This window comes from Rana temporaria, chromosome 9 (assembly GCF_905171775.1).
Source record: "Rana temporaria chromosome 9, aRanTem1.1, whole genome shotgun sequence".
Classification (NCBI taxonomy): domain Eukaryota; kingdom Metazoa; phylum Chordata; class Amphibia; order Anura; family Ranidae; genus Rana; species Rana temporaria.
Window position 1 is genome coordinate 73,150,905 of NC_053497.1, and position 24,309 is coordinate 73,175,213.

The 24,309-nt window shown below is 43.1% G+C and overlaps 1 protein-coding gene across 5 annotated transcripts in view; it reads right to left on the reverse strand.

Moving 5' to 3' along the window:
* Positions 1–24,309, reverse strand: part of MCF2 (MCF.2 cell line derived transforming sequence) — a 181,452-nt gene that overhangs the window by 124,584 nt on the left and 32,559 nt on the right. For all 5 annotated transcript variants that reach the window (XR_005743553.1, XM_040323778.1, XM_040323779.1 and 2 more), the window contains exon 2: positions 21,295–21,363. Coding sequence is in view for 4 of the 5 variants with exons in the window: in XM_040323778.1 (XP_040179712.1) it covers positions 21,295–21,363 (69 nt within the window). In the remaining variant the exon portion in view is untranslated. The remainder of the gene's footprint in view (positions 1–21,294; positions 21,364–24,309) is intronic.

A 24,309-nucleotide genomic window follows, 5' to 3' on the forward strand; every position in this document is an offset into this window, starting at 1 on the left:
TTTTAACAACAGGGAGGTGGGATAAGTCTCTTCAGTTTATTTTAGAATTGAAGTTTCAATAACTATACAGTACAGTCTACATGATTAATTCCTATCATGTCATGATATACAGTAACAGTATATACAGTGCCTTGAAAAAGTATTTATACCCCTTGACATTTTCCACATTTTGTCATGTTAAAACCAAAAACAAACTTATTTTATTGGGATTTTATGTGATAGACCAACACAAAGCGACACATACCGTATTTATCGGCGTATACCGCGCACTTTTTTGCCCTGAAAATCTGGGCAAAATCGTGGGTGCACGGTATACGTCGATACCCGCTTTCCCGCGCCAAGTTTTAAATACTGCGCCGACATATACCGAGCGCAGTACACTCGGGTATAGTCGGCCAGTCTCGGCTCCTTCCGCGCTCACGTCCTGGACGTACAGGACGTCAGCGCGGGTAGCCGAGCATTGCCGACAATACACGAGTGTACTGCGCTCTGTATATGTCGACGCAGTATTCAAACTCGGCGCGGGAAACGAGCGGGGAGGACGCCGCAGAAGGACGCCGGACCCGCCGAAGAGGACACCAGACCCGCCGAAGACGGAGCCCGGACCCGCCGAAGAGGACACCCGAAGCCGCAGAAGGACGCCGGACCCGACGAGGCCGCCGATGGACGCCGCGCAAGACACCAAAACTGTAAGTACAAAAAAAAACAAAAAAACGTTGCGGAAGCGCGTTATACCGCAATAAATACGGTAATTGTAAAGTGGAAGGAAAATGATAAAAGGTTTTCAACATTTTTTACAAATAAATATGTGAAAAGTGTGGGGTATATTAGTATTCAGCCCACCTGAGTCAATACTTTGTAGAACCGCCTTTCACTGCAATTACAGCTGCAAGTCTTTTGGGGGATGTCTCTATCAGCTTTGCACATCTATAGAGTGACATGTTTGCCCATTCTTCTTTGCAAAATAGCTAAAGCTCTGTCAGATTGGATGGAGAGCGTCTGTCAACAGAATTTTCAAGTTTTTCCACAGATTCTTAATTGGATTTAGGTCTGGACTTTGACTGGGTCATTCTAACACATAAATATGCTTTGATCTAAACCATTCCATTGTAGCTCTGGCTGTATGTTTAGGGGTGTTGTCCTGCTGGAAGGTGAACCTCCGCCGCAGTCTCAAGTCTTTTGCAGACTCTAATGCCCCGTACACACGACCGGTTTTTCCATCGGAAAAACTCCAATGAGAGCTTTTCTTTGGGAATCCCGACCATGTGTATGCTTCATCTGAGTTTTTCCCACAGGAAAACTGCTGGGAAAAAAAGAGAGCAGGATCTCTTTTTTCCCGTCAGGAAAAATTCCTACCGGGAAAACCGTTCGTCTGTATGCTTTTCTGATGGGAAAAAAACATGCATGTTTGGAATTTTTTTTACGCATGCTCGGAAGGATTGAACTTAATTTGGTTGGCTTGTCATAGTCTTTTACATCACTGCGTTCTTGGCAGTCAAAAGTTAACCGAACTTTTGTGTGACCGTGTATATGCAAGGCAGGCTTGAAAAGGAATTCCGTCGGGAAACCCATCGTTTTTTTTTTTCCGAAGGGAAAATCGGTCATGTGTTCGTGGCATTTCAGGTTTTCTTCTAAGAATGCCCTGTATTTGGCTTCATCCATCTTCCCATCCCATATGGGTCAACTTTAAAGCCCCATTCATTCAGGCATGCGAATATATGCAGTTATAGTTCCTTTCTAAACAAGTAAAAATGCATATAATAATTTGAAATAGTATAATGCACACTCTGGGGGTTATTTAGGAAAAGCAAATCCACTTTGCACTGAAAGTGTAGTTTGCACTTGTATTGCAATTTCATGTGCACTTTGCACTTGTAGGGCCGGATTCAGAAAGGAGATACGACGGCGTATCTCCGGATACGCCGTCGTATCTCTGAGTTTCGGGGTCGTATCTATGCGACTGATTCATAGAATCAGTTACGCATAGATAGGTAGATTCACAAAGAGTTAGGCCGGCTTATCAGTAGATAAGCCGACCTAACTCTGAATCTACGCCGGCGTTTGTTTAAGCGTATGCTCAAACAGAGATACGCTTAAACAAAGCTAAGATAGGCCGGCTTGCGCCGTTCTATCTTGGCTTGCAATGTTTCTGATGGCCGCTAGATGGCGCTTCCATTGCGGCCGGCGTAGATTATGTAAATGAGGGAATGCGCCGATTCACGAACGTACGCCAAGCCTACGTCGTCGAATTACGTCGTTTCCGTAAGGCCTTAGGCGGCCTAAAGTTATTCCACCTATGAGGTGGAATAACAATGTTAAAGTATGGCCGCCGTTCCCACCGCAAGGTTCGAAATTTTTGCGTCGTTTGCGTAAGTCGTCCGCGAATCGGGAGTTACGTCGTTTACGTCCACGTCGAAATCAATAGGCCCGTACGGCGTACTTAGCCGCAATGCGCACTAGGAAATGTAGTTGCCCGGCGCATGCGCAGTGTCAAAAAACGTCAAAAAACGTGAGGTCAAGCCTCATTTCCATACAACACGCCCCCCTCCAAGACATTTGAATTAGGCGCCCTTACACCCGCTCGTTTTAGGCTACGCCGCCGTAGATTAGCAGGTAAGTAGATTGTGAATCACTACTAGCCTAACTAATTTACGGCGGTGTAGCCTAAACAGGCTAGGCTAGGTCGCCCTAAAGTTAGGCCAATGTGTGTGAATCTACCTAAGATTTCCCAAAGATCCGGCTGACGTAAGTCTCTTACACCGTCGTATCTTAGGCTGAATATTTACGCTGGCCGATAGGTGGAGTTTCCGTATAGTTACGCGATTAATATGCTAATTAGGTAGATACACCAATTCAGAAACGTACGTCCGGCCGGTGCATTTTTTTACGTCATTTACGCTAGGCTTATTCCGGCGTAAAGTTACCCCTGCTTTATGAGGCGTAGCCAATGTTAAGTATGGACGTCGTTCCCGCGTCGAGTTTTGAAAATTTTACGTCGTTTGCGTAAGTCGTTCGCGAATAGGGCTGTACGTAAGTTACGTTCACGTCTAAAGCAATGACGATTTGTGGCGTAATTTCGAGCATGCGCACTGGGATTTTTTCACGAACGGCGCATGTGCCGTTGGAAGTAAAATACGTCAAATACGCGGGGTCACCATTAATTGAAATAAAACACGCCCACATCATTACCATTTGAATTAGACGGGCTTACGCCGGACCAAATATGTTACGCCGCCGTAACTAAGGAGGCGGAAGTTCTTTCTGAATACGGAACTTGCGCCCTAATTTACGGCGGTGTAACGTATCTGAGATACGTTACGCCGGCCCATAGATACACAATTGTATCTGAATCTAGCCGTAGTTTGCACTTGTAGTGCAAAGTGGATTTGCCTTTCGTAAATAACCCCCTTTGAGTTTACATATGTTCAGGTATGTCTAGCTTAGCTGTATCAAGTCTCATGCAAACAGATGTATTTGCGGGTGTACGGCTTAAAATTCGCCTGTATTTGGGGCACCCAGGACCCCTAGCTGCTGCATAATTCTGCCTATAGAAATCAATGACAAAATACGCTGTATGAGGGTTTACGCTTGTAAACGCCTGCATTTGAGTTTACATGTGCATGCATATAGGTGTATTTCCAAAGTACATACGTTTTCCACTCGTAAAAAAATGCCTATATGCTTGTAAACACAAATACCGGAATTTACACAAGTATATCTATGTACAGTATATTAGGTAATCCATTTTAATGGGCAGAGTTGGCGCTTGTTAAGACTTGGAAGTGAAGGGGCAATAAAAACACGTGGTTGAGTCACATTTTTATTGCCGCCCAAACCACTTTCTCTCAAAGACAGTAGATTGAGGTCTATGCATTCCATGGCCATAAAAGCATTGCTTTGTTGCAGGAATTACCCTCATCACGTTCAGTAGGTGCAACCGATTTACCTTGCGGCTCAATGTAAAGGTATGTAGGGGTTAAAACAGTCAATGAGGAAGCGACATAACATAACATCTCCTCACCGCCTATGATCCACCATGGATTGCTCTTCAGAGTGCTAACGCTAGTGGAAACTAACCCTTACGCAGAGGCAGGGGCTCTTGGGTGCCACAAATACAGGCACATTAGTTACTCTAAACATGTCTAAATGTGTACATTTAAACACAAGAGAAAGTGATCTGGGAAGTCTAAAGATTGTTTATATATCCATATCAATGTCTCCTGGTTTTAAATAAAACAAACGCGGGAGGCCCGTGGAAATGAAGGTATTCCTCTGCCCTTGACTCTCCCCACTTTTCTCAATTTCTGTGTACAGCAATTAAATAAAAAAAAATGTGTTTTATTGTATTTTCAAACACGATCATTTTTTACATCACAAAAAATTACATTTTAAGAAGCCGAAAAACAATGTGAATCCCACACACGATCATTTTAAATGACATTTTAAAAAATTTCGTTTTTTTTCATGCCGAAAAACGACCGTGTGTATGCGGCATTACACTTCCCCCCTCTATGCAAAAGCAGAAAAAAGTTTTGAATGGATTTCCAATTTAAAGAAGCTCCACATCCTAGATCAGTTAAATTCAACTAAACGTATTCAAGTGTTCTTTTTATGAAAACATGTTTTAACCACTTGCCCACCAGGCCAATTTTGACATTTCTCTCCTACATGTAAATATCATCATTTTTTGCGAGAAAATTACACAGAACCCCCAAACATTATATATGGTTTTTTTTTTAACAGAGACCCTAGAGAATACAATGGTGGTCTATGCAACTTTTTATCTCGCACAGTATTTGCGCAGCAATTTTTCAAATGCATTTTTTTTGGGAAAAAAACACAGTTTTGTGCTTTAAAAAAAAAAACAGTAATGTTAGCCCAATTGTTTTGCATAATGTGAAAGATGGAGTTGCGAGTAAATAGATACCTAACATGTCACGCTTCAAAATTGCACACGCTCGTGGAATGGCACCAAACTTCAGTAATTTTTTTTACTGGTTACATGTTTTGTGTGGTTTCAACACGGTTTTCATAAGTGGGCGTGACTTACGTATGCGTTCGCTTCTGCGTGCGAGCACACGGGGACAGGGGCACTTTAAAAATATATATATTTTTATTGTTCATTTTACTTTAAACTTTATCACTTTTATTCCTATTACAAGGAATGTAAACATTCCTTGTAATAGGAATATGGCATGACAGGACCTTTTTATAGTGAGATATGGGGTCAATAAGACCCCACATTTCACCTCTAGGCTGGGAAGCCTAAAATCAATGAATAAAATAAAGAAGATCACGTCTTTCCAGCCGAGGCTGGGACGTTTTTTTTAAATGCAGAGGCCGGGTGTGACGTCATAACATCGCCCTGGCCTCCGACGATCATAGAGACTCCGGCGACCATCTGGTCCGCCAGAAATCTCTATGGTGGACATCCGGGGCCGGCGGATCCGCTCTCCAACTCACCGATCGCATCGGTGAGTGGGTAGAAGCACCAGAGTGCCGCGGGAGGGGGGACGCCGACCGTAAGAATGATCAAGCGGCTGACCAGCTGTTATGATCATTCTTATGGTGTAGGGAATCGCTGGCTGAAAATGGCAATATCTGAATGATGCCTGTAGTGGGAGGTATTATTCAGATATACCTTTAGACAGCCAGCCGTCAGCAGGTGGTTAATATATAGTTTGTATTTGTAATTATATTTGTACACATAGGCAGCCGTATTCGCTCATTACGCAACCAGGCTTTGCTACCTGCTGTTCCTCTTATCTAGCTGATCTGATTTTATGCAGTTGTGAAACTCCCACAATGCACCTGGTGTAGGGTGACCAGACATCCCCAGTTTCCAGGGACAGTCCCCGGATTGAGGACACTGTCCCCAGACCAACTCTGTCCCCGGTTTTGTCCTCGGATTGGATTTGAACAGGGGCTGGGGCAATTTTAAAGACAGTCAGCGCAGAATTAAAAAATAAAATCTGAACTACAAACATCCCTGCTCTGCCGCTCCTACTAGCTCAGGTGGAGTGTATTTTTTTCATTATCTGTGCCCCTTTCTGATGATCATGTGCTGGTCGGAGCGGAGGGAATATTTCTTTAATTTCGGGTGCATGCCCGTTCCACGCCCGCTCGCATGTTCTTCTGCCTTGGCTCAAATCCAGGCCAGCTGCCTGCCTATCTCCTTGCCTTCTCTAAGCGGAGTGATCTTCCCCCGTTCCCCACCCAGTAAAAGCCGGGGGCCCAGAGAGTAAAACTTGACAGGCTCTGAGGGGGGCGGAGGTGGCGACGGGCAGAGAGTCGCTGAATGCCGCCATTACTAGTAAAAAAAAAAATATGTCCCCGGATTTCATTTAAAAAATCTAGTCACCTTAACCTGGTGGCCACAAACCATTCCATCTTTGTCGATGCTGTATATGATAGACCCAGATAGAATGCAATTGTGCTACAAGTTTGAAAATGACTTGGTAATCTATTGCTAGACTTGCCAGGCTTCACAGGTTTGTTGCAGTAAGTCTCCATTGCATGACTCCAGATCAACTTTCTTTGCAAACATTCTGCAAGTCTGCTGCAAGTTCTGGTTCAGTTATGTTGTGCAATAGTCATCCCACCACAGGGGTCACTGTGGCTTGCAGAGCTCCTGCTATAGACTCACCACTGTAACTTTGCTTTTGCTCTTGCCATGCAAATTTGTTACAAATTGGAAAAGTGTCAACTAGAACTTGTGCTTCAAGTGCTCTGCAAGTGTACAACTTGCCATTGAAAATGTGCCGCAAGTTATCCTTGCTATCTGGGCAGCTCAGGGCATTTTTTTATTCTTGTCACAAGGTGAAGAGATGAGAAATACAAACTGAAAAAGGAATTGTGGAAAGCTTTTAAACCAGTTCTCTAAAAAATAATTGACAAGACTATTTTAAACCATACAGGAAAAATTCTAATAGATTTGGAAACATCCAAAAATGGGGCTATCTACAGAATATTTTATGGTCTGGATTCAGCTTATGAGATCTAGGAAATATTTGCCAAGTTCCCTCATTCATTACAGATTTGTCTCAGAACGCACATTAGTATTACACAGAGCCTCAGCTGATGGGGATATTAGCTGCTTAAGAAGCAGGACAAAACATGTCTCTCATACAGATAATCCAGGTATGAGTATGTATGAGTTGGGTTAGTAAACAGTAGAAATATAAATTAGAACAAATGATGTCAAAGGATATTCTAGGAATTTAGGTGCTAGGAATAATGCAGTTATAATAATGCAGAATAATGCAGTAATGCAGGAGTTAATGCTATTTGAAAGCTTGCTTTGGAATAGGAATAGCACATGGTGTATTTATAAATCTGTACAATAACCTCAGGATGTGGGTGGACATATCCCAGCACTGCACCTGAATACAAGGAGACGTATCTTTTTAATGAGATTTGCCCTTCTCATTTGTACTTCTAGCTGCAAACAGGGATGTATCTTGGCCTAGGCCTAGGGCGGCACTTTGCAGGAGGCGGCACTGGCACCAAAGCCGCCCCCTAAACGAAAAAAAAAAAGACCCCCTATCGGTCCTTTTATTTAATCGGCTCCCGCGGCCGCCTTCCGGCTCCCTCATAAATTTAGCCCCCGGCGGGGCGGCCTGTAGCGTGGCACTTGCGCTAGCAACATACATGGGGCGTACTTGGCCAGGGGGAGGGAGCGACTGACGCCCGCATTAAACGGCCGGTGATTGGCCAGACCGGGTGCATGTGATACCAGAGGCGGTGGATTTCATTTGCTTTATCGTTAGTTAATTACCTTGTTTATTAGCAAGCGCTATTGCCCTTCCCCCCCCCCTATTTTTCCAGTTCCATTTAGTGTGTGAGCACTATTGGCGTGGCTGCTGCTTAGTGTTATTTATATTTTAATTGTAATATTTAGTTTAGTATTGGTCAAGTGTGGTTTGCGCATTAGTTCCCCCATTGTACAATTTAGACAGGAGCCAACTGGATTGATTGATGTAAGTATGGCGTGAATGGTGCGTGAGTGTGCTAATGTACAGAGAGGAAGAGGTGGAGCTCCAACAGGAAAAGGTGGAGCCTAAAGTGGAAGGGGTGTGGTTTACAGATGATAGGGTGTGTCTTAAACAGGAAGGGGTGGGTAATATTTAAATTAGGGGGCGCATGAGTTTAGTCAGGCCTAGGGCAGCACAAAACCTAAATACACCTCTGGCTGCAAATATCTGACTTTGTGATTTACACGCAACTTTAATACAGCTTACCACTTCTACATCAATGTTCCCTAGTTTACCTGGAAACATGAATGCTATTCAAATTTGGCCATGTATGAAAAAAGTAAATAAAAAAAATAGTAATCAGTCTCATCAGTCTATAATGACAAACACTTAACCCTGGTTCACACCAGAGCGATTTGTCATGTGATTTGACAGTTCTAAAATCACATGACAAGTTGCACCCCATTACTGGTAATGGAATTATTCACATTTTTGCGACTCAAGTCAGAGACTTTGAAAAAGGTTCCTGTACTACTTTTATTGCAATATCATTGCAACTTGCATTGACTTCTGTTAAATAAAGTCGCAAGCCACAATGAAATCGGAGACCTAAATTGCACCGATCTGTGCCTTTTCAAAGCCACACTGGAGTGAATCAGGGTTTATGCCTCGTATACACGGCCCGACTTTCTGAGAAAAAAGGTCAGACGGGCTTTTTTTATCGGAAATTCCGGCCGTGTGTAGCCTCCATCGTACTTTTTTGTCGGAAGTCCAACAGACCTTAGATAGAGAACCTGTTCTCTTTCTTTCCGTCAGACTTCCGATGGACTCACGGTGGACTTTTGCACGGTCAAAAGTCAGACCGTGTGTACGAGGCATAAGACTTCTTACACAACATTCACGGGTGGTCAATCAATCAGTGTTACCTGGAAGATTCGCCTGCAATGATTTTATTGTGAAATGCAGGTTTACTGCTTTTATGAATATGGCCCTAGTGAGGTTCTGATCATTTCACCTAGTGAGTTCATGACCTGGTGCAGACAGGAACAGTAGAAGTCTTGTCAGCTCCATTAACTATCTATAATATATCTTATTCTATATTTATATTTTAAATTCTCCTTTGCCACTGTGCCAATCTGTCTCTTCCTGTTTTTTCCCCAGTCCCATCCCACCTCCATCACATAGACTGATCTTTCATTTGTGAAATCCCTCCTCTACCACACAGATTGGTCTTTCTTCAGCAAAATCCCACCTCCACCATATAGACTGGTCTTTTCCCCGTGAGATCCCACATCCACCATATAGACTGGTGTTTCCCCAGTGAGATCCCACCTCCACTATATAGACTGGTCAATCCCCAGTGAGATCCCACCTCCACCATATAGACTGGTCTTTCCCCAGTGAGATCCCACCTCCACTATATAGACTGGTCTTTCCCCAGTGAGATCCCACCTCCACCATATAGATTGGTCTTTCCCCCGTGAGATCCCACCTCCAGCATATAGACTGGTCTTTCCCCAGTGTGATCCCACCTTCAGAATACAGATTGATTTTTATCTTAGTGAGATTCTACCTCCAGCACATAGACTCCTCTTTCCTATGTGAGATCCCACCTCCAGCACAAAGATTTATTTTTCCAGTAAGATCCCACCTCTAGCATACAGATTGATTGTTCCTCTGTGAGATCCCACTTCCAGCACAACGATTTATTTTTCCAGTAAGATCTAACCTTTGTTAGTGTTAGAAAACAAGGGCCAGATTCAGGTAGAAGTGTGGCGGCGTAACGTATCGTTTTCATCGCAAGTGCCTGATTGACAGAGCACTTGCAATGAAAACCTACGCCGGCGGCCTCCGGCATAAGCCCGCGTAATTCAAAGGGGCGTGTGCCATTTAAATTAGGCACGCTCCCGCGCCGGACCTACTGCGCATGCTCCATTTTGAATTACCCGCCGTGCTTTTCGAACGGCGACGCGCGTAGCGTAATTCCGTATTCCCGGACGGCTTACGCAAACGACGTGAATTTTTAAATTTCGACGCGGGAACGACGGCCATACTTTATACAGCACATACGTGTGCTGTGTAAAGTTAAGGCACCCAAAACGACGACTAACTTTGCGACGGGAAACTAGACTAGCGGCGACGTAGCGAACGCGAAAAACCGTCGTGGATCGCCGTAACTCCTAATTTGCATACCCGACGCTGGTTTACGACGCAAACTCCCCCCAGCGGCGGCCGTGGTACTGCATCCTAAGATCCGACAGTGTAAAACAATTATACCTGTCAGATCTTAGGGATATCTATGCGTAACTGATTCTATGAATCAGTCGCATAGATACTCTGAGAGATACGACGGAGTATCTGAGATACTCCGTCGTATCTCCTTTGTGAATCTGGGCCCAAATTCCCAGGTGCATGGACAACTGCCCAGGTGGAGGAAGTAATGGCTAGGCTATGGCCACTGCTCCCCCAAAACCATGGACCAATGAGACAAAAAAGAAAACTGAAAAGTGGGGGAAAGCACTATGCCATATTGAGATCATGAATAAACATACTGTAACTTTGAAATGTTAAAAAACACAATAGTTTAGTCCATGGGTTCTTCCTCTGCATGTGACCGTCACTTCCGGGTGTCCCCGCTGCCCTCGGCGATCTCCATCTGCCCTGGTGTCACCAGCTCCTTCCATCTCCGATATCACTCAAGATTTTACCCCTGGATCTCCTGACTGTCCAGGCTGCACCAGTCTCCTTTTTGGAACCCACTGGCTGCAGCTATCATCTTCCATCTGCCTGGAGTCCAGCCGACATTCCAACCCTCACAGGAATTCCCTTTTCATCCACATGGCTCCAGACCCAAGTATACCATATCCCAGGATTTTTGGCTCTGCAATATTAATTGGTTGGCTGTCTCTCGGAAACCTGTATGCCTTATTATCCATGGAATAAACTATTGTGTTTTTTTAACATTCCAAAGTTATGTTCGTTCATGACCTCATTATGGCACAGCACTTTCCACCACTTTTCAGTTTTCACACTTTTGTTAGTACATTTAATACAGCAGTGCAAATGATGTGGTTCTGTATCAGACTAAACTTCTATGTATTATCTTTATTTACAATAATATAATATATATATATATATATATATATATATATATATATATATATATATACACACACATCTCTCTCATCTGATTGGCTGCAGTCATTGTTTAGCTGACAATGAAACATCCAGCTCCTAAAATGTTTGAGGATCTCAGATGATAAGGTGCTAAAGGGCCACCCACTGCCCAAAATTTGCTCAGTTTACCCACCTCAATATTGGGCACTTTCACCCCCTTCCTGCCCAAGCCATTTTCAGCTTTCAGCGCTGTCGCACTTTGAATGACAATTGCGCGGTCATGCAGCACTGTACCCATACAAACATTTTTACCATTTTCTTCACACAAATGGAGATTTATTTTGATGGTATTTAATCACTGCTGGGTTTTAGATTTTTGACAACAAAAAAAAAAGACAAAATTTAGAAAAAAAAAATTTTTTCTCAGTTTCTGTCAGTAAATTTTGTAAATAACTATTTTTTTTTTCCTTCACTGATGTGCACTGAGGAGGCAACACTGATGGGCACTGATGAGGTGGCACTTATGGGCACTGATGAGGTGGCACTGATGAGGAAGCACTATTATGCCACACTGATGGGAACTGATAGGTGGCACTGATATGCAGCACTGATAGGCGGCACTGGTGGACAGATAAGCGGCGCTGATGGGAATTGATGGGCAGCATTGATGAGCAGGCACTGATGGGCACTAAAAGGCAGCACTGACTGGTACCAGTAATGGGCACTGATTTGTGTTGTCACTGATGACCACTGATTGGTGGCACTCATGGGCATTGGTTGGTGTCACTTCTGGGGTTTTACTGTAAACAGGGGACTGATGATTACTTGAATTGAACCTGTTTTAACCCCTTCCTGCCTGGCTTTCCAGTTTTAGGAGCGGGCTATGAATCTTTGGACACAGCTGATCACAGATTGCGGTAAAAGGCCAATCACATCGGCCCTTTACCATGTGATCAGCTGTGTCCAATCACATCTGGTCACATGTAAACAGACCTGCCAGTTATCTGCATTTTTTTTTTTTAAAACACAAGGAGAGCCAATAACCAGCGTAAAACACCCATGGCGATTAAATACCACCAAAAAAAAGCTCTATCTGTCTCAGTGCCAACCAGTGCCCACCAGTGCAGCTTAACAGTGCCCACCAGTGCAGCTTATCAGTGCCCATCAGTGTCACCTCATCAGTGCTCATCAGCGCAGCTTATCAGTGCCGCCTTATCAGTGTAACTTTAATCAGTACCCATCAGTGCCGCCTCATCAGTATGCCCTTCAGTGCACCCACATCAGTGCATATTAGTGCAGCCCCATCAGTGCAGCCTCATCAGTACCCATCAGTGCAGCCTCATCAGCATGCATCAGTGAAGAAGAAAAAATATTTATTCGCAAAATTTGAAGACATTTTTTTATTTTTTTTCAAAATGTTTGGTCTTTTTCAGTTTGTTTAGCAAAAATTTAAAAACCAAGTGGTATTTATTTACCACCAAAATAAATCTATATCTGTTAAAAAAAATATTTATAAAATAATTGATATTGAGTACAGTTTTGAATGACCGTGCAATTCTCATTGAAAGCGTGCCACTGCTAAAAGCTGAAAATTGGCCTGGGCAAAAAGTATTGAAGTGGTTAAGAGCAATTGATCTTGTAAGCATAAACAGACATTATACTTGCCCGATCCATTTTTGCTGCCCTTAACCCATAATGCTGCCTCCTGTGGCCTTTTAAGTGGGTGGCATAGCTTTTGTATGACGTGGCCGTTGTGATTAACTCTCATCAGGAATTGGCAAAGGGCTTTTTAATAAAAATGATCAGGTTCTTAAAGGGCGCGCCCCTCGCCGGGTACCACCCACAGTGATCCCTGGGCTCTCCTGTTCCTCCATGGAGCCAAGGACAGCAGGAAACAGCCTCCTCAGTGAAAGCGGGAGGAACTCGGGGAACATTTGTTCTCAGATTCCTAATGTGACTAATGACCCCAAAAACACTTTTGTGGTCACATCTATCATTTCTTGGCTAGTGCAGCCGACGATACAGCTGCATTGACGGGTGGGGGGGACACTGAAGGTCCAATAAACCCCCAATGACTCCTTAAAGAGTACCTGTCACATACCCATGCTATCACATAGCAATAAAAGCTAAAAAAAAAAGTGTAAAGAAATTGCATAAAATAAATAAAAATAGTTTAATTTTTTTTTTAAAGCACCCCATCACCCCCTTTATAAAAAGAGCAGTACTTGTATGTAAACATTATTTTTGCCAAACATGTTAGGTATTGGTGCAAATGTCAGAGTGAGAGCAATAATTCTAGTGCCACAGTTTATGGTTAAGGCCCGGCTCACATCTATGCATTTTTTAGTGCGTTTTCAGTTTTGCAGAAACACACTACAGTCCATTTAACTTGGTATCCTATGGATGTAGTTCACATCTGTGCATTTTATGGAAAGGGCCAAGGATTTTTTTCTGGTTTTTGGTTCCATGGACTTCAATGGATCAAAAATGTGTATTGAAAAACGCAAAATGCACCTGCAATATGCAAACTGCAACCTGCATAGGTGTGAACCAGGCCTAACTCTAAATTATTACCTGTAAAGACTTTTAGGCTCGATTCACACCTATGCATGCTGCTTTTGAGCGTTTTTGCAGTGCTTTTTGCAGTGCTTGCTGCATTTTTTGACGTGAATTTTTACCGCGTTTTGCGTTTTTTTTTTTTTTAGCCATCAATTTTAATTTTTTTACATTTCCTTTAACAACCAGCTATACACAGGTTAAAAAAAAAACACTAAATGCAAATCGCGGCAACATTACGGTAAAAACGCGGTACTTGCATTTTGGATGTGGGTCCATTGAATTCTATTACATGCAAAACGCTGCTTTTTGCGGGAAAAAAAGTCCCCGACCCTTTCCAAAAACGCAGAGGCACAAAAAAGCATTGATGTGAACATATTCCATAGGAACCCATGTTAAAAAAAAAATCCCTGCATTTCTGCAAAATGCACCAAAAAACGCATTAGTGTGAATGGAGCCAAAAAGTGTGGCCTATGGAGAATTTGGGGTATTATCGTTTTGTTTGTTTTTTTGCGATTCCATAGGTGTGCAAAATTTTAAGACTTTGAATGCTTGGTATTTTTTTTACTTGATGCAATTTATTTACTTGAAGCAACCCAATCTTTTAGATTTTACCAAAGAATTGGGTATAAGGCTGGATTCACACCTATGCATTTTTTGTGCTTTTTGCATTTTGCAGACTTGCTCTACAGAACGTGTTCCATAGACAGTCATGTTAAATGGACTGTAGCGCAAATCTGCAAAATGCAAAAAGCACTAAAAATGCATAGGTGTGAATCCGCCTAATATTGTGTTTTTTCTTTGCTGAAAATACGTGTTTGGTAAATAAATGTGCAAAAATTCGGAAACATACAAAATTGCAGCTACCACCATTTTATTCTCACTACTTTCTACTTTTAGAAAATATATACTTTTTGGTGATTTTACAGTAATTTGTAGCACAAAGACACAGATTTTAAAATTTGTGCAAAAAAATTGCCTTTCTTGTCGACATATTTATACGTTTTGTGGTGGGCAAGAGAATAATGTACTTGCGTTTCCATGTGTTCGCAAATGTTTTTTTTTTTTCCAGGGAGTCTAGTTTGGGATGTATACATCAGTGTTTTTCAACTCCAGTCCTCAAGGCACACCAACAGGTCATGTTTTCAGGATTTCCTTTAGATGAAACGGCTGTGGTGATTACTAAGGCAGTGAAACTGATCAAATCACCTGTGCAAAATAATGTAAAGCCTGAAAACATGACCTGTTGGTGTGCCTTGAGGACTGGAGTTGAAAAACACTGGTATACATCTCCCTGGCTCCTTTTTTTACACCCTTTGAGACCTCTGATCCTCTCCAGGTTTTGCACCTCTCCCTGTCTGGTAATCTAGGATCACCTGAGATGCACAGTCAGTGCTCTCTCTGTGTCCTGGGCAAGTCATGTCTGTTGGAATGAAAGGTTGGTGAAAATTACAACACTGTATATGGTGGCTGACAAGCATTTGGCTGGAGTAGTCTGTTAGTTAAGTTTACTGGTGTGTAGTAAGGGCTGGGCTATGGCTAGATTTTGCATTGGTGAAAGTTATATTTATTTTTCTCTGAAGCACATGTAAATGGCACAAATCAGGGTTGCCAACCGCCAGTAAATTTATTGATAGTTTGTAAAAAATCTGTGATATTTTTATTTATTTTTTCACAACTGCCAGTAAATATCAGGGGCTGATAATTTCATGTTGTGTTGAATCAAGCAAATTACTTTGTTATAGGTATTGTCAGTGTTTCCATATCATGTTTATACTGTTCAAATATTCATTTTGTTTTCAATACGAGTTCTGTAATTTCTCGGGTTGCCAGTAAAAAAAAATGTGTTCTGCCAGTAAATTTTTCATGTTTTGTCAGTAAAAATGCTGCGGGAGGTTGGCAACCCTGGCACAAATGCATGCACCGTTGTTTTCTTAGATGACTGGTATCAATGCCTACAAATGTTGTTTTACCCAGGGAGCATTTCAGCCGCTGTCTATCCCCAAATTTATAGCGCCTTCACCAACCTTTCCCAACACAGAGGAACCCTTTGAAATAACTTTCTGGTCTCAGGGAACCCCTGCTAAAAATTACAATATCTACAACTCAAGATACATTAGTGTGATTGTCAGTGGGAAGAATGATCCATACACTTGTGGTCACTGGGGAGCATTACACCCTTACATAGTTAGGTTGTAAAAAGACACAAGTCCATACAGTTCAACCACAAAAAATTAACAGATCACTAAAAAGGACAATGTTGTCAGCGGGCACCCTAGGGTTTCATGGAACCCTGTTTGAGAAACCCAGGTCTACACACTGCTAAACGTCTATAGCTAGATTCAGAGAGAGTTAGGCTGGCGTATCAGTAGATACGCCGACCTAACTCGCAATCTGCGCCGTCCTAAGTTTATTCTCAAACTGAGATACACTTAAACCTAGCTAAGCTACGACAGCCTGCGCCGTCGTATCTTAGGGTGCAATATTTAGGCTGGCTGCTAGGTGGCGCTTCCGTTGAGTTTGGCGTAGAATATGTAAATGACTAGATACGCCTATTCACGAACGTACGTGCGCCCGTCGCAGTAAAGATACGCTGTTTACGTAAGGCGTTTTCAGGCATAAAGTTATTCCATCAAATAGCTGGACTAGTCAATGTTAAGTATGGCCGTTGTTCCCGCGTCGAAATTTGAAAATTTTACATCGTAAGCGTAAGTCGTCCTTGAATAGGGCTGGGCTGGGCTGAACGTAATTTACGTTCACGTTGAAACCAATACGTCCTTGCGGCGTACTTTGGAGCAATGCACACTGGGATATGTACATCGTAAAAAATGTCAATCACGTCAGGTCACCCCCCGTTAACATAAAACACGCCCCCTCAGCCTAATTTGAATTAGGCGTGCTTACGCCGGCTCCATTTACGCTACGCCGCCGTAAGTTAGGAGGCAAGTACTTTGTGAATACAGTACTTGCCTATCTGACTTAAGGCGGCGTAGCGTAAATGCGATACGCCACCCTAAAGTTGCGGCGTCTCTGAATCCAGCTACTAGTGTGCATTTAATAAAAAATAAATAAAAAGCATACATCTGGACTTTTGACATCTGTGGACATGAGGTCTAAGGGGGGTACTTTTAATTGCCAATGAACCTCATTTTCACTCCACACTTGTAAAGAAGTTATAAATATAATACTGGGAAGAGGTGTAAGTGCCGGTTCACAATGGGGCAACACGACTTCCAGTGTGACTTTACAAGGCAACTTGGAGATGACTTGAGTGCGACTTCAGCGCTACTTGGAGCGACTTACAACGTGACTTCAAGTCGCCTCCAGGACAGGCGACTTTTTTCCAGTGGCCAATCACATAATAATCTGCTCTGTGGGAGGGAGGGGTTTGTCTTGGAAAACTATTTTCACTTCCTGGAAAGTTGCTTTAGTTAAGACAGGGAATGCGACTTGGATGAGACTTCCATTGAAATCAATGGGTACAAGTCGCCTAGATGTCACCTTGAAGTAGTACAAAAACCTTTTCTGATGCCAGAGCGACTTCAGTATTGTGCATTAAGACGGCTCTCATTCACTTCCATGTAATTTGTCATGTTGCGCGACTTGGGGTGACACACCACACAACCCCACGCTGCGCTAATTACAGGCAGTGAGACATTTCTCGATCTCTGCAGCCGAGCATCAGGACAATGTCTCCCTGGCCGTGATTAGCGCAGCGCGGTGCCCAGTTCCTGGCGGGCTCTGCACGTGGACTGTGCGAACACGCTGGAGCTCATCCTTAGTAGGGAGGGGTGAAGGAGCTCGGCCAGCTTAGACAGTAATTAGACACTTAAGGGCTACATGTGCATACAGCGAGGGGGCTATGCTAAGTAATTGACTCTTCCAAAACAGATCAAATGTGACAGAGTTCAAAGTCCACTTGAAAGTGGATAAATAGTAAGTGTATCTGAAATGCTTGATTTATTTATTTTTTCCAAGCTTTTAGCTGCACTTTTTAAGTAGGTGTTTCTTTAAGCCTAGTACACACTAGTAGTTTCTTTTTCCTTCAACCCAGCAGGGCTGAATGGGAAAAAAAACTGACAGCTCAGGAGGAGACACTGTACTAACTATCCAGCATTAGTACATCAATCTCCCCTGCTGTTCTATTGTGTTCCACCAAAACATTCCAGTCAGCGCTCTCAGCCACTGGCAGACCTTTTTTCGGTCATGTCCCTTCGACAGGACACACGTGCCAAATGTCGGGCGGTTTATTAAACTTGCCAATGCAGAATATGATCAAACTTGCCAATGCCACCTGGCATTTGGCTCCTGTGTACTAGGTTATAGATTGTTGAGGGTTTTAAATGCACTTCTCTCTTTTCTCTATGACCTAAGCAGAATAATCCATGCTTTTACTGATAGGCAAACTGAAGCTCTTTGTCAAAAGTCGGCAGAACAGCTAAGCTCTCATTTTCATATTTGACCACTCCCCCTGGTCACCATGAATGCGGAGAGTTGTGACACATGACTGTCATCTGAAGGACAGAGGTGTCTTTGATGTATGGGTAGTGATTGACAGGCTGCCTACTATAACTTTTTTTTATGCTCTGTGAGAAGCAAGACTGCAGCACCCTGTGGGAAAATAACCATTTCTCCAATCTCAATTGTGTGAATTTGTTCTTCAAAAAAAGCATTTAGAAGTCGCTGTACATAGTATTTGCATTGCATGTATGACTTGCAGAGCTGGAGGTTTTCTCAGGCACTGCACATCCGACATTGTGCATCACGGTATTCAGGTGGCGCCTCGGGGGCCCTCTTATTTGTTAAAATAATTGTAAACCCAATTATTTTAATTTTTTTTAAATAACGTTATACTTGCCTGCTCTGTGTAATGATTTTGCACAGAGCACTGTGCTATACATGGGCGCTTGGCATATGTTCACTGCACTCTGGTATACATGGGCACTCAGCATAGTTTCAGTGTACTCTGAGCTATACATGGGCACTTAGCATATGTTCACTGTGCTATACATGGCCACTCAGTATATGTTCCCTGAACTCTGGTATACATGGCCACTCGGCATACAGTATGTTCACTGCACTCTGGTACTGGTATACATGGGCACTCAGCATAGTTTCACTGTACTCTGGGCTATACATGGGCACTTAGCATATGTTCCCTGAACTCTGGTATACATGGCCACTCGGCATACAGTATGTTCACTGCACTCTGGTACACATTAGCACTCGGCATATGTTCACCATACTCTGTGCTATACATGGGCACTCAGCATATGTTGGCTGCACAGATCGCTCAGCATACAATATGTTTGCTGCACATTGTGCCCTGTTAGACTGAGTGCACACTACATTTATTGGTAAACCATGCATTGTAGCCCTCGCTATTGAGGCTGCATGAAGGTTGATGTGGAGACCTGAGCCACAAACTGAAGGCGAGTAGCAGCTGGCACTGTAGTGTACCTACCCACAGTTTTTCAGAGCACGGTTAATGACTGCGTCTGGAGCCAGCCAGAGGGAGAACAGTGCATCACTCTCAAAGGGCGGGACTATGCACACATGGTGGGACATTCCCAGCAAAAATGTGTTTGAGAACTAGAAAGTGGTGCATATTGTGCTTAAGGCTGCAACAGACCCAACAGTGTTGTGCGCTGGGACACACTATTTAAGTGTCACAGCAGCCCTGGTACACACTGCTTCTAGCCTAAGGTTTTCTTGCTGCCCACCCCTTTGTGTCCAAGACAGGAGCCTGGTGTTTAAATACTAACCCCAGTTGGGGGAACCCCAAATTGGAAGAACATTGACTCGCCACCCCAGGGTATAGGCACCTTCCCAGGGGGAAGACTACTAGGCAGAATTTCCCTGCTTTGCCCACTTTGAAGGCACATACCATTTTTCACAAAGGGGCTTCAGGGACTGGAACTAATGGGAAGCAGGTTGCCATTGCCCTGGACTTGTAGAGCACCCTGCATTGTACTGATGTACCAAGGGTGAATGCCAAAAGTAGAATCCAGCGTGGAGGCAACATTGCAGGCCAGCCCTACGTCTTCCATGGTCTTGGTATGGTTCCCGAGGCACTGTCAGAGAAGACCGATCTGAAATCTTATTGCTGCAGTGCCACCAATCTTGTTTTCTCTCAGTAGAGACGGGTTGTTCATCTCCTCAGGAAACTAGCAACAAACAATGTATTACTGGGGGTGAGAGGGGTTATATGGACTGTGATAACAACTTTGTTTGTTAGTGAATTTACTTGAAGATGGCAGCATAAAACCCATGGTCAAGAAATGTATACACAAATGCCCTGTCCTGTATGTTTTAAGAAAAATGTATTGGCTAAAGTTGAGTTTTAAAGAGACATTGAGGTTAATTTACTAAAGGCAAATATACAGTGCACTAGAAGTCTACTGTAAGTGCAGTTGTTCTTGATCTGGGGGAGAGCTCTGCTGATTTCTATCATCTAATCGTGTACAAGAAAAAATGCAGTTTATTTTTCTTGCATGTTCTCCTCAGATCTAGAGCAACTGTACTTGCAGTGCACAGACTATTTACCTTTAGTAAATTAACCCCATTATCATGTTGTCCATTCAGGGCGAAGGTATGGAGTAAGTTTCTTCTGTCAGACATGGAACCCAAACCTTGTGTATGTTCATGCTGAATGGTGTCACAATTCTCAGAGGGTTGATGACAAATTCTCCACCTCACACAATGGTGTTTAGGCCTGGTTATTGTAGCATATCCTGGCCTGGCATTAAGTAATTCTCTGCATCTTATATCTAGAGGGCTGCTTGGAATGCTGAAAACCACTGTATTCAGGCCAATCACTTGTGGCCGTGGCATTAGGGTGACCACATTTCCAATCTACCATTCAGGGACACCCTCCCTTCCCAAAAATCAGCTTGTGCTGTGACAAATCACAGAACAGTGATTGGACACGAGGCAGGATTTATGATTTCTTCAATCACATTCAGGGGGTGGGATTGTGCTCCTCCAGGCATTCCCGGCCAGGACAAGTGCTGTCAGTAAAGTGGTGATGTGGCTGCCTTTTTTGGGGCTATCGGATTGGCCCAGGAGGATGGCTGTCAGTTTCATTCCGGGACACTGTATTGTGCTGGAATGAATGTGACCGGGACAGACCTGCAAAATGCGGGACTGTCCCGAGCAATCCGGGACACATGGTCACCCTGCATTTCTTGCACTGAAGCTGCACCTATACCAGGGATGAGTATACATGGCGCTGCAGGGCAGGGAGCGCTCTAGCCATAGATGGGCCCATACAGGTGCCAGCTTTCTGATGGGCCCACACACATGGATTTGGATCCTAGTCTGAACATGGTGAAGTACTTGCATCTATATTTTGAAACAAACATGTATACTGCAAGTTGTCTCTACACATCTTATTTTTCATATCGTTGTATGCATTTTTATGAAAGAACATTATGTATTTTTAATAATTATATTTGACATTGTTTGCTCCTCAGAGAAACCTTATATGCTTCTAAACACTTGTAATGTTTTATTAACTATACTTCTGATGGTATTGGAGACTAGAGGATAATACTCAGGGTATCACATTGCCAAACAGCGTGCAAGTTCATGGTGAGGATTTAATTACAAGATAACACAGGATGACGGGCAATGACACTCTGCTTACCTGACAGAAAAGCCAGTTCTTTCATCAGCAGATCAGTGATGTCCCTGGCACAGATGGGGGCTGCTGTGTCTGTAAAACAGTTCAGTAGAGGCAGGTCATGAAAACGGGTATGCTGGAATGTCCACCACTTACAAGCAAACTAAGAAGCCATACATTATTTATTGCTACTTCAAGAAACCAAATTGCATATATCTGACAAATATCTTTTCAAACTGATATTATCTGCCCAAACAATCCTTTCTTTATCCATGTAAGAGGGTGATGGCACCCATCAATTTCTCCCATGCTAGATGCTTTAGCTAACTGCCAAATTTTCCCTGTAGGTCTTCTGTATAGCATGACCACTACCCCAGGGCTCAATTCCTGCGGGAACGCGTGGCAACGGAGTTCCTGCACTTTTTTCACAGTAAGAAACGCAGTTCCCTTTGCAGGACTAGAGCAGCCGAGCCGCCCGAGCCAATCCTTCACTAAGCGGCAATGCCCAGCTCGAGTCACTGTCAGGGGCAGGCGAACCTTAGTAATCCTTTGTTACTGGCCGCTTCCTGTATATGGATTCATCGGGTATTCCGTCACTTTCTCAATGTCACAATGTCTCCTGGGAGCTTTTGTCATTGTTCCCAGGAGACATTGCGGAGGTCTGCCGCGAGTTATCGCGGGATTTAGAAAGAACTTGCTTCTTTTTAAAAAAAAACAAAACAAAAAACATGTGGCTTAGTAATTATGCGTATCATTTTTTTTTTTTTTTTTTGGTGGGGGAGTGGATCTTGGTTGGGAGTTCCCACACTTTTTTCCCCAGGACTTGACCCCTGCACTACCCAGACGAGACGAAAGTGGACTTGCCATCAATAATAGTAATAAAAAAAACTGCTGTTCCCAAAGCTGCCTGTTTAGGCAGGCCAGGTCGGTCACATGATCTTTTGCTACCAATCACTGCTGCAAAGCATTAACCCCATTTACACAGATAATTACAGATTGTGCGATAAGAAACATGGAAAATACCGTTTTATTAAGTTTACCTTTTTTACAAGGATCCCTAAAGCTGGGTGTACATGTATCAAAATGTGTCTGGTTCAGTAGGAACAGGAAGAATTTCAGTCCTTGTGTACCCCTGTGGTTAGACCGGCTTCTGTCGAATGTCCAGTGTTCAATCAGTCATTGTAGCCAACGTATTCAGACAGGGGTATGGCGTCCCTGTTCTCTGAATACAATAGCACAGTGGTGGAGATCCTTACATCCACATTGCTTGTGTGGATGCGGAGATCTGTAATTTTTGTTGTTTTTGGTTTGTTTGTTTGTTTTATTTGTTTTTTTTGACCTGCCAGATGAATTAAGAAAAACTGCTTAAAGCGGGGGTTCACCCGAAAAAAACAATTTTTTAACATTAGATTGAGGCTAATTACGGGAAGCACAATCAGGTGTGTTTTTTTTTTTTAAATCAATGCAGTACTTACCGTTTTAGAGATGGATCTTCTCCGCCGCTTCCGGGTATGGTCTGCGGGACTGGGCGTTCCTATTAGATTGACAGCCTTCTGACCGTCGCATACAGCGCGTCACGAGTTGCCGAAAGTAGCCAAACGTCGATGCGCAGGCGCTGTATAGAGCCGGACCGACGTTCGGCTTCTTTCGGTAACTCGTGATGTGCTGTATGCGACGGTCGGAAGGCTGTCAATCAAATAGGAACGTCCAGTCCCGAAGACCATACCCGGAAGCGGCGGAGAACATCTATCTCTAAAACGGTAAGTACTGCATTGATTTAAAAAAAAACACACCCGATTGTGCTTCCCGTAATTGGCCTCAATCTAATATTAAAAAAAAAAAATTTCGGGTGAACCCCCGCTTTAAAGAGGTTCGGAAATCTAGTCACCTGATAACTTTCTGTGATCCTTGCTTGTGCCGTACTTTTATCAATTACATAAATTCCAATTATCTAAGTACTATAGAACCCCTCCCCCTCTATTATGAAGAAAAGGATAGGAAGTGTGTTACTGTCGGTCTCATCAGTCAAAATTGGTACAAAATAAAAAAAAAAAACAGGCAACACAACTAAGGATAGGTAAGCTGCAATATAATAGTATTTTTGTACTCGCTGTAAAATCCTTTTCTTGGTGTCTATTGAGAGACGCAGGAAATCTTTAACGTTGCATTCACACCTGAGCGTTTTCAGCTCATAAAATACCTGAGAAATGCCCAACAAGCAAAATTCCACTCATTTCAATGAAATCTGATCACATCTGAGCATTTTGTCACCTGAAGCAAAACGCCTGGAAAAACTCCCTAAGCTCATAAAATAACATGAGCTTCTTTGGGTCAGATTACAGGTATTTTCCCCCCTTACCTTCCAGGACAGCTACTTGAGAGATGATTGGCTCTGCCCTCTAAAGGAAACACAAATTGGATACAATTTAACCACTTGCTTACTGGGCACATGAACCCCCTTCGTTCCCAGGCGAAATCTCAGCGTCCGGCACTGCGTCGCTTTAACTGAAAATTGCGCGGTCGTGCGACGTGGCTCCCAAACAAAATTGGCGTCCTTTTTTCCCCACAAATAGAGCTTTCTTTTGGTGGTATTTGATCACCTCTGCGGTTTTATTTTTTGCGCTATAAACAAAAAAAGAGCGACAATTTAAAAAAAATATATATTTTTTTTTACTTGTTGCTATAATAAATATCCCAATTTTTTTTTAAAAAAATCTTTTTTTTCTCAGTTAAGGCCGATACGTATTTTTCGACGTATTTTTGTAAAAAAAAAAAAAATCGCAATAAGCGACTTTTTTTTCGCAAAAGTTATAGCGCCTACAAAATGGGGAACATTTTTTACTAGTAATGGCGGCGATCTGCGATTTTTATTGGGACTGGGATATTGCGGCGGACGTATCGGACACTTTTGACACAAATTTGGCGCCATTCACATTTATACAGCGATCAGTGCTATAAAAATACACGAATTACTGTATAAATGTGACTGGCAGGGAAGGGGTTAACACTAGGGGGTGAGGAAGGGGTTAACTGTGTAGC